General features: G+C 47.1%; 1 protein-coding gene across 1 annotated transcript in view; it reads right to left on the bottom strand.

Annotated features, from left to right (window-relative positions):
• Positions 1–1,013: 1,013 nt before the first annotated feature.
• Positions 1,014–11,733, bottom strand: part of Fto (fat mass and obesity associated) — a 355,067-nt gene continuing 344,347 nt past the window's right edge. The window contains exon 9 of the mRNA NM_011936.2: positions 1,014–3,165. Coding sequence (NP_036066.2) covers positions 3,012–3,165 — 154 coding nt within the window. The 3' untranslated portion in view covers positions 1,014–3,011. The remainder of the gene's footprint in view (positions 3,166–11,733) is intronic.

Below are 11,733 nucleotides of genomic sequence, written 5' to 3'. Positions count from 1 at the left end.
CGCACCACAGCATTAGGCAGGGCTCATGCAATCTCTCTTCTGGCACCCCTCCATTCACTTAGTGATGGATTTAGAAGCTTATTACTAAAATTGTGTCACAAGCCATGCCATGACCCCACTTCTTCTTGTCTAGAAAACTCTTGTCAGGAAGGAGGCTGCTGGTTAGGACAGGAATGGATTGGGCTGTTGTGGGTGCCACTTGGCGTGGACTCTGCAGCCTGGAGGTGTCTGTCTGCGTCCTTCCCACCACATGGAATTTCTGGCTGCCAAGATTCTCCCTGGAACTGAGCCTGTTCCTCCCCAGGACCCTTAGGACCCAGGCGTCAGTCACATAGATGCCTGAAAGCAGAGACTATCTCATCAAGTGAGTCCTACCTGCCCTGCGGGAAATCTCCCATGTTGCCCAGGGAACATGGCTTCCGTCTCTGCTGTAGCAGGACTCTGTCTTTCTTTGCCTGGGCCACAAAACCCCTCTCCTTTTTTTTTTTTTTTTTTTTTTTTTGAAGCTACCCAGCACCAGCATCTTTGTGACTGCTATCCCCTCTGGAAAGATCTTCCCTCCCACCCCTAGAGAATCTACCAGTTCTCCAGGTCATAAGTTCCCTTCCACGCCTACCTAGTTGCTTCCATTCCATGCACAGGCATCTACTGTGATCTTGTCTCAGTCTGGGTTTCCTGGCCATGACAGTATAAATCCCTAAGCGTTCACTCTGTACCCTGGCAGACAGGGATTGGCGGTAGGATCTATCGAACCTAGGGCTCCATAGAGTCCCCGAGAAAGGAAGATACACTGCTAGAGTCTGGAGAGAGGAAGGCCGTGAGTCCCTCCTACGCCCAGTGTAATGCATCTTTTAGAGCACTTTTCTCAAGTGATCTGCAACCTGCTGTCAGTCATGAAAGGCCCAGAGGAATGTGGGTAAGTACAACTGGACAATTTGAGAACCACCTTCACCCACCCAGCAAGGCCAGCCCCACACTGGCATGTAAGGAGAAAAGCACGGACGCTCTTAGGCTTCTCATCGTTTAATTCTTTATTGTGTATGAACAAATGCACACAGCACAGCAATACAAGCAGACCATGAACTTAGACCAATGGGAGGAGCAGGGACTGAGCACTCAACGCTACTGCTTTCTACCAAGGATGCGAGCAAGCAGCTCTAGAAAGTGCTGCTGGGACGGACGCAGGTTTACAAAATGGTGACAGGGAGCAACAGGGTCACAGCAGAGCACAAAGGTCACAGGCATTGCCAAGCCACCGCCATGCGATTATGGAGACCCAGGGGCTCACAGGTATTCTGGCTTCTAAAGAGAATGCAGACATTTTTATTTTATGTGGAATCTCTCAATTTTTAATTCTGGCACCCAATTAAATAGAACAAAGAAATATCACGGGGCCTAATAAACCACAGAGCCAGATGGCTGGGGATGGGGAGACGGGCCAGCCTGTGACATATGAAGCCACCTATACCGTTACTTAGGTTGTTCCATTTTACCCCGTGAGAATGTACCTCACTCTCTACTGATGAGGAAGTCCTGGCTCAGAGACAAAGGGGAACAAATCAAGGTCTGAGAGCCTTGGGTCCCTGCACCAGGAAGCCCTTGGGGCTGGTGGAGTGCAGCTTCTATGGTGGATTCTAGGCAGGAAGGCACCTTAACTGGAATCCTGGATGCAGCAAAAACCACAACTATGTTGTGTCCTTCCAATTGCAGGTCTCGGCCAATACAAGAGAATCATGGGCTAACTGTTGTCAACCTTTCAGCCACCAAAAGGCCTCAGGTCACTAGGGAAAGATGTGGGCCACGAGACACAAGACGGCAAAGGACTGCAGACCCGGGGGGGGGGGGGGGAGGAAGACGGCCTCTTCCAGGTCAGCTCACGTAACGACACTGGAACATATCGGATATTCAGCGGTATGCTAGAAATTACTCTAGATCTGTAGCTCTGTCATATCACGTCATTTTCACATTAGGAGTTGGCATTTTGGGTACCTCCCAAAATCATACAGATGAGAAAACTGAGACCCAAGGACATGCAAAGGTCATGGAGTGAGTGCTGCGGTGGGTCTTACTCCTGGCACTTTGAAATCGGAGTCCATGCTCTCTCTGACGCTCTGACATCACGGGGTTGGGAACTGGGTGCTTCAAGCCCCCATACGACCTGTCAGTATCTATGAGTGGGGAATTCTAGGAGAAACACTAGCTCCACAGAACAGTGGTCCCAGGGCTGGTCTCTGTCACTGGATCAGGGAAGCCCCGCAAAGACAGGGTTTGGCTGTCTCCTTGTAGCTCCTTCCTCTTCCTGTGTGCAGTGCACAGGGCTCATGGCCCCTTCCCTCTCAGAGGAGGAAAGAGGTGACAGTGGTGACTGCCTTTCACTGTTTTCCTCCATGTTTTAGCCACTACAGAAGGCTGGGAGAAGGAAGGCTCGCTCACAGATGTGGAACACATAAACATCTGTATGTGTCGTCTAAATCAGCAGTCATCAGCATGCGCCAGGGCAACTGAAGAATGGAGTTTTAATGACAACTGAGCTGAATTTATATCTGTGCAGCCGCGGTGAGACACTGGCTGCCATCTTGGATGGTCTAACCACTAGAAGCCACGGTGAGAAGCTGGGATGGATGTCTCTAGTTCTGTCACCCTATGGCCAGGCCTACTTCCGGGTCTTTGAGGTGGCCAGCCAAAGAGGAGAGCAGGTGAGGCTTGTCACAGGCTTAGCCCATCTCTACTGCTGCCTTGGGAGACAAAAGGGCTCCAGGTGTGTGTGGGGGGTGGTGAGTGAAGAATATTTGGGGGGAGGGAGGGGTGCTCTAATTTAACACCAAGTCAGACTAAAACACAGTAACGTTTCAACACTTCAGAATCTGTGGGCTTTGTTCTCTAGCTGTTTTGAATTGGAACCCAGGTCCTATAACCACTGGGTTGAGAGGAGTCTACACTACCCTTGTCCAAGGTTTGAGGAAGAAAGCCAAGGATATCTTTTCCTTCTCCACCTAAGACTTGTGCTTCCTCTAGGATCTTGCTTCCAGCAGCTGGCCTCTGAGCTCGGAAACCACGTCTGTGAGGTCAAAGGGCAGAGGCATGGAAGGGTCATCCTTCTCCCAATATGGCCGGCAGTCTGGTTTCTGCTGTACTGGTAAAGTCCGGACGACTCGGGACTGGCACCTAGGAGAAGAAGAGCAGGCAGTTAGTCCACTGGGGGAGTTCTGGAAGCTCCAGGCAGAACGGCCCTGACTAGCGCACAGGAGTAGCCTGGAAGGTGAACGTGAGAGCGAGCAGGGCTGCGAGGTGGAAAGCTCACACTTCTGAGGAAAAACCGTCTCTCCCTCCGAGGGCTGCAGCTTCAAGCTTTTCCAATTCCCAGATTTGTATTATCTCCAGTGGCTTCGGGAAAGCCAATCACCAGGGAAATTGAGTTACTCTGCCTTTAAAATGGTGAATTATTTTTTCATTATCTCAACAGTTATTTAAAGTGCGTGATTAAGCCATTATCAGATTTAAATGTTTGTGGGATTTCGATGTATTACTAGATTACTGGGAAAGATTAAATTGAATTTACTGCATTAAAACGTCCAAGAATAGATTAAACAATATTACAGCCCAGGATTGACTTTGGAGATCCTGGAGATTTACAAGTGTCCCAGCTTGCTGGGCTCAGAGGAAAGGCACTCCAAGGAGAGAGAGGTTTATAAGGATATATGCAAATAGAGGTTAATAATCATTTCCACTGATGAATAGGTGGAGAAACTTCCACAAAATTAAATTAAGAGGCTAGCAAGAGTTAGTCCCCAAGGAAAACACTTAAATCACGGTTTTTATTAAATGGATTATTCATCAATAGTAGAGAAATTAATTATCATATGCAGCTAAATGATAGCCTGGTAGGAAAAAGTTGGGGTAACATCCTCACATCTCTGAGGCGCCACCCTCTTGGAGAGTCGAGCGCATCTAAAATTGGGCTTGGGAGATTGCTTTGGCTTCAGCTCTAGTTATCTGAAAAAATGAGGGTCATAGAAAAAAAAGACATAGATGTAGTAAGTAATGAATGATTTCTTACAGGCAGAGCGCATGCACCAAACCTGTGTTTCCAACAGCTGTGCCCCTATCCCTGCCCTCCCCGTCGCTGTCAGCTGAAGAGTGGCCACGCCCACTCCAAGTCATAGGCCTGGGTAAGATGCTCATGGAAAGACATGTCTTCCCTCGGGGATTATTAATGGTGAGGAGACTCCCAGGGGAAAGCATACTTCAGCTTTACACCTATTTTCGAATGTGGTTAATTGCTATACCGGCATCCTATGCACTCAATCCGTCCTACATTACATGGGACATTCCAATATATCTTCTGCTCTCTGCATCAGACCCTGATAATAGCGTCTGTTAACATGCACTAAGTACTATTATGTAGCACACCACTTCATAAATAATAAGATTAGCTGACCTCGGGGCCCCAAGAAGAGTAATGTGTTTAAACGTTCTCATTATTTATTTAAAACAAGAATTAAAGCAACAGAAGCAGATTCTGACAATCCTCTTAGCATAAATATTCAACTGTTTGGGCTGATAAGCACACGTGGCGTGGAGGGGCAGAGGGCATCTCTGCAGCCTACTTCACAATGGGTGCTGGAGACTACTCCGCTTGCTGTCACCCTTCTCAGGGTGGGTCTCTGCAGCTCCTGACAGTCTCTAAATCACTTGAAAAAGACGAGGGGGGAGTTAATATTCAAGGGAAGCTGCGACTAATTACAAAGGGACCCAGCAAAGCTTTTTAAATTGTGCTTTCTCTCGGCCTCAGAATCGCACAGTAATGCTCAATTTACTGGGTAGGAAAAGTTATTCCAAATTGAGCATTTCAATCTCACAGTGGATAAATTATCCGTGCACATATTATCCTGCTTGGCAGATTAAAGGCCTGTGATAAGTGTCGATCCACCTAGAATATCATAAGGTTTGTAAAAAGTCAATAGAGATGCTTTCTCAGCTGTCAAATGGTTTGGCCTCCTCGCTTTGAGAAAGTATTAAAAATATTCAGCCCCATGACAGGGCTGTGTGCACACTGGCCCATGGCAGGGCTGTAGGGCTGTGTGCACGCCGGCCTGTGCAAGCATCCCAGGGCCACTCGCTGGCTGTGCTCTGGGCAAGCTGCTTCCCAGCTCGTTGCCACTGTTCTCAGCAAGGGTGGCTCACCCACTTGGTTTCATACAGACCCTGGCACGCTTGGAGCTGTGTGTGTGCTTGCGTGTGTACCTGTGTCCCTCGTAACCATGCAAGTACACTGTACAATCACTTGGCCCACATTGTCACGATGTGGAGTCACAGAGGGCAGACAATCCTCCTGTCATAATGTCAGAATGCCAACACTGGCCTGAGGCCGCACCAAAGCATCACATCGGTGTCACCCACCTTGGCCTGGCTCTTCACTGTAGATACCTCACAGCGCTACCCTCAGGGTGACTGGAGCGTAAGGTATCTTGAGAAAGACAATTCAGATTCATCTAATTTCTATCACAGCTACTGTTAGAATGCTTCTGTTTCATTAGTTACTGGTGCTCATCTTTTTCTATGCTTACCTTTAAATTAACTTTATCCTAGGCATATGCCCAGAAAATAGTTACTGTTTATTATTATTATTATTATTATTATTATCATCACTATTTCAGGCATGCCTGAGGAATCTGGAGAAATATTTCACTATAGGTTGTTGTTGTTTTATCTGTGTGTGTGTGTGTGTGTGTGTGTGTGTGTGTGTGTGTGTGTGTGTGTGAGAATGCAGGAGCACACACAGTAATAACACTCTGACTTTGGTTTGCTGTGATTAAATGAATGAACAGAAATAGTGTTTGGAGGACCACCCAGCACACCAATCAGTAACTATTAAATATCGTCACTATCATTACTGCCACCACGAGAGCCAGTGAGGGACAAGAGATGCTACCAGAGTCCTGCGTGTCACACTGTGGCTCTCTAGGGGAAGTCCAGCAGTCCTGGCATAGTTCTTTGCAACTCGAGTCAAACAGCCTGTGGTACCCAGTCAAGCTGCTGCAAGTTGCCAGTGGCCGGCTATAGGGAGGGCACAGACTCGGATCGACCAGCAGCTATCAGTGCACATTAAGAAGGATGCTGTTTCAGGCCTCCCGAGGGGTGGACTTGCCACTCCCAGGAACCCATGTTGGGTTGGTTTTTCGAATGAATACCCTTTACCTCACCATCCCTTGACAAGGGAGGAGCTCTGAGTGCCTTCAGATGTGTTTTAGGGATGTCAAGCCTGGTGAGTCAGTTAGCACATTCTCTCTGTGATAGGGGATGGCTAGGAGAGGCGTGTAACTCAATCTGGACAAAACCAGAATCAACCTAAGGTCTGAAGCAAGGGCTGAGGGAAAATACTTTCTCTTCTGCTCTGTGCAGCCCTGGCCTTCCGTGGTCAGTTTGCTTCCCTGCCACCAGAGGCAGGGATCCAAACCATTCTCTGGTGGAGAAGGCTCACGAGAGCTAAGTCTCTGCACACTGCATGTTCTCAAGACTTTACTGTCTGACCTAGGGTTTTTGTTACTTGCAACACTGAGAATCTGATGATGCCCGACACTCTCCCCACCTCAGCCACTGCCCACATCTTACAAGATTCCCCCAGGCATCCACGTTGCTGTTGATACTGTGCACGCTGCACGCAAACTCTCTGTGTTTCAAATTAGGAACTTAAAGGCTTTTGCTAGGAAATGAGCCAGTTTTCAAGGCCAGACCGGATGATCTTTCCAGACCATCTAAAAGAAAGACCCTAGCCAGCCCGGGGTTCTTCCCGGCTCTTACTGTCTGTTCTACTCAGCATGGAGGCCGCAGCTTCTAACTCTATTCTCATATTTAAGGGGGAAAACTCCATTTTCACATGCTTCTGGCGTTAGCAAGTAAACATGGGTATACTTAGAAAATTCTGCCCCTCTCTTAAACACTTCAAGGGAATGAAAAAAACCACAAACAAACAAACAAACAAACAAACAAGCCCCCGCCCCCAGCCCTACATTCTACAAACCCTTCATTCCTCCTCTTTCCCAAATTCCCCTGGCTTCCATTTAGATGACTCAATGGACCACCATCTGGTGTTCAGGATGGTTCTCCCTCAGTGACCGAGTGAGAGAGGAGGAAGCTGGCTGGTCCAGAGGTCCGGCAGGCAGGCAGGCAGGCAGCCCCCACCCTGAGGTATAACTCACTGATTTCCCCCAGGGCTTCACTCACAGCTGGGAGATCAAGATGGCAGCTACATTAGTGAACATTGGCCACCATGCTAAAATTAACCACTTTAGCTAAAGTGTGTGTTAATTATGGGTATGCAAGCAGTCAATAAAGGTTAATGCAAAAGCCAGAGGATAAATTTCTTCCCTTATCGTGTCACTTCACAGACTAAATGACCAACATTATACTTTGTGTTTTTAATCAATAGGTTTTACAGTAATGTGCTGGCCATTGATTTTAAGAAAACACATTTGGTCATCTTCCCTGTCCCTAAATTTTGCAACAAATAGAGGAGGGCAGGTAACATTTCCGACATTCTCTAGACAATGATAAAGGTTCAGGACAAAGGGTTTCTGCTAATAGACTCATGAAGGTGGACAAGCTAGAGTCACACACGAACTTCATGGAGAAGTACGATCAAGCATGAGCCAAGAAGAGACAAGAAAAATGAACTACTAAACAAGAGTTCTCTACTGGGAAAGAGGAAAGCAAACACCGAGGAAAAGAACTACAGTCTGTTGTTTCAAAGTCCAGGACCCAGTGCTGTGGTCCCCGCACCCCGCACCGCCCTTGCAGAGAGCTGAGAGAGATGGTAGGGGCTGGTGTCTAGATTCCTGTTTGCATGAGGTTTGCCTTATCCTAGGTTAACCAGAGGCAGGCAGAGGCTGGGTGGGCCCAGACCCTGAGCAAAAGCTGGCTGCCCTTTGTGTTATATCCTATTTTTATCATGAAATTCTATTTTGATGGAAATGGATGCTGTTCATCAACTACTTAGCCAAACTGAGATCTACAGGAGATGTCAAACTGTGTGTGTGTGTGTGTGTGTGTGTGTGTGTGTGTGTGTGTGTGTGTTGGGAGTGAGAGGAGTGAACATTTGTTTTCTTATTCCTAGGAATCTTGCTATAACAAATGACTAAGGAACCTCACTTTTCTTTCTTTTCATCCTCAGGACTTTGAAGTTCTTACTGGTGTTATCTACAGAAATACCTGCTTATCCTTCAAGTGCAGTTCGCCCTGTCTCATTATAGCCTCAGGGTGACCTTGAGAACATATCTCAAATTCCCGGGTTTCTCGGCTGTTACATGAAGTGCACGGTCCTCCGCTCTGCTGGGTCATGTGGAGAAGAGACCAAGTCATGCATGGGAGACCCTCCCTCCACAGCATGGAAAGCACACAGTGCAATCGCACTGACACGCCCACCTCCCACAAGGCACACAAGGCACACGTCCTAGTTTTAAAATGCAGCTGATAATGCAATGCTATCCAGGAGGGCTCTGGGCACTTGGAAATGTTTTACAAAATAATTGCTGCTTCTAAAATGGAGACAAGTTTAAACTAGTAACTTTAACCAGAAAATCTCTAACGACTAATGAAGTGTGTTTTTCTAGTCAGAATGCCCCCTGGGATTCCCATCTACAATGAGGAGGTGATGGTCACTCTGGCTAACGTTAGCTGGGAGACAGCTCTAGGATCCCAGCCATTTCCTCAAGATACACACCAGGCTTATGAGGCCTCAGGGAAGCAGCCCTGGGGAGAGCCCCACTAACCCACAATGCCCAGGTCTCTGGAGCAGCATGAAGAAAGCAGGAGACAGCGACTGAAACGGCCATAGCTTCCTCAAAGGCCTGAGGCTTCCAAGGAGCCAGAGAGCAGCATGGCTATGAAAATACCTGTCTGCCTCAGCGTCTCTGGGCATCTCGGAGTCTGCGCATCGGCCACAGAGTAATGCAGTATTTCTATCCAGCATGGCTGCATGGTCCCTGCACATGCACAGTTTAAGGGACTTTCCATGTTGTCCACCTTAAAACCACTATTTAAAATCTGACATCAGGCCATTTCACTGTGCTGTTTCCACGGCCTCACTGCACTTTGTTTAGGTTTATTTCGGTGGCGAGCATGTGTGCAGGCAGGGCTACAGTGATCTCAGTCTTAGGCTAGCACGGTGCCTGTAGAGAGAATGTCTTGTGTATTGTACAGATAGATCACCTGTCAATTGGAAGACCTATGGCCTATAGGAAAGGATAGAATAGGTGGGACATTCAGGAGGCAGAAAGAATTCTGGGAGAGTGAAAAAAACATAGGGGATTTGCCAGGGAAGATATGACAAGACAGACACATGGTACCTGAGCAGGAAACCAGTTATATGGCAGAATGTAGATTAGAATAAATGGGCTATAGTAAGTTATGATCTAGTCAGAGAAGAGCCTAGCTATATGGCCAAGGTATTTGTAAAGATACTTTGAGTCTGAGTCTTATTTCCGGGAGCATGGGGCTGGAAGAACCATGATCACTTCTACAGGTACTGGCATGTCCATGATTCTACCATGAAGAAGAAAAAGCAGGAGGATTGTGAGTTCAAAGCTAGCCCGAGTTACTGAGAGTCCCTCTCATATATATATATATGTATGTGTATACATCTACTTATGCATATGTATATGTAGACATATATATACACGAATGCTTATGATATGTATATTTATACACACATATCCAAACACACACTTAGCCTTAGCACTCCAATCCCTCTTTGTAGATCTCTGTTACTGCTATTATGACATTATGGACAATGGTACACATGGTGAGCTACCCTAGGTTACAGCCACCATGACAGTCTGTGTTGTAAAGGTGATCTTATACATTAGCACGACAGTCTTGCATCGCTCTTGCATCTAACACAGAAGTGGCTCTGAACTGAATTTCAGCGAAGGGCATGGCTTTTCACCCTCCCCCTCTAGATCTGTAAAGTCAACACTCATGTGAGGGATGAGCCCCAGCCGTGGCCCACTAGCCACCTTTCTTTCTTCCAGCTCAGCATACCTTTTTAGCAGTCAGTTCTTTTTTTAAACATAGCCATTTAAACCCAGGCTTAAATCTTAGTTGTATATAGACTATGTTTGAAGCTCACAAAGGAGGAATCTAATAAACAAGGCTGTATGGATGCTTTTAAAAGGGCTCCAAACACCAAATATACCTAAAACACTTCTGAATATCAAAAATACTTTTACATACCAAAACCACTTCTGAATACCAAAACCACTTTTGAATACCAGGATGATGCTTCGAATGCCAAGTAGTCACTGCCCGAGAGCCGGTGAGGCTGCTCAGCGCAGACAGGGCGGACTGTGTGGGTGGAGAACATGGAATGCTGCAGAACTGTTCTGTCAATGGCTGAAGGATGCTTCCTGTCGATCAGCCTGTTACATTATGCTCCTGCCGCCATGATGTCTGCCTCACTGCAGGCCTGATGGGACAGGGCCAGCCAAGCATAGGCAGACACCTCTGAAACTATGAGCCAAGATGCATCTTTCTTACTATGCATTGTTTATCAGAGAATGAGCAGCAAGATTTTTTGCTTTGTTTTTAAAGAAGAAAGAGCAATGAGCTTTTCAACTTTGGGATTTTAGGAAGAGACTTTCTTTGCTAAGGGCTTGTGGTCTTCCTGGTTAATGGAGCTGGGGCGGAGGTTCTACCAGAGAGAGAAAGGTGCTTATGCAGTGTGGCCAGATCAGGAGGTAAAGGGACGGGGATCCAAGAGCTTCCTGCCACTTTTAAGACAGCGACATTTCCTAGTCATGATATGCCATAAGGGCATCTCTACTCTCTTTTCAGGGCTGTAGAGGAGTGTCATACCCTTCTATGGCTAATGTGGAACTTCCTCGGCCAGAACTCTGCCCCGCCCCCAGTCTAGGTGATTACCCTGCATGGACCTCTTACATCCCCAACTCCTGCTGCCCTGAAAATGGCCCTTAGTGGTTTGCTGGGGTTGTGTTGCTTATGGAGGAAGTACGAGTTATTCTAGAGAGTGCCACTGTTCCTTCAGTGACAACTTTTAGACCAGAGGAACAGCAAATACTCTACTGAAAACATAGAGGGCCGCCAGTACTAATACACACTGTGTACAGACACCTTGCCCATTTTCTAGTCGAGTTTCTTGTCCTCAAGAAGAAACTGAAGCCCAGAAGATTAACGAATCAATCCAAGAGTCTACAGCCAAACATATGATAGAATCTCGATTCAAAGCCAGAATTGTCTGACTGCAAATCTTATGCTCTCTGTACTATTAAAAACTGCAGACACGGAAAGAATCTCTTGGGGGTCTTATTAAAAGGAGTTCCCCAAGGACATACACCCCAAGTCAGACTCTCCAGAAGAGAGTCCCGGGAATCTTAATTTTTATAAGCGATTTCTAGGAACAGGCTATTCAGGACGAACACAGCACCATGTAAGCCTGCCCCAAAGGACCACAAAGATACCAAGGAGGGATGTAATGGGGGTGGGGGAGAATAGGATGCCTTTGTGCTCACACAGACCATTGAATTCATCTCATTACTGAGGAAACCAGAGACAGGGTAGCTTTTGTAGATATGCAACTGGGCTTGGTAAGCAGACAACTGGTGACTTTCCAGGGTTTAGAGCATCCAAACAGGTCTTCCCAGGTCCTTCCCCCTACTTCAGGGATGCTGGCAGGCTCATGGAACCACTTAATATGTGAGACAGCTTGGCCCACCTCTC

This window comes from Mus musculus, chromosome 8 (genome assembly GCF_000001635.26).
Source record: "Mus musculus strain C57BL/6J chromosome 8, GRCm38.p6 C57BL/6J".
Lineage (NCBI taxonomy): Eukaryota > Metazoa > Chordata > Mammalia > Rodentia > Muridae > Mus > Mus musculus.
Note: the sequence above shows the minus strand (reverse complement) of the source record. Positions and strands in the feature narration are given on the sequence as shown.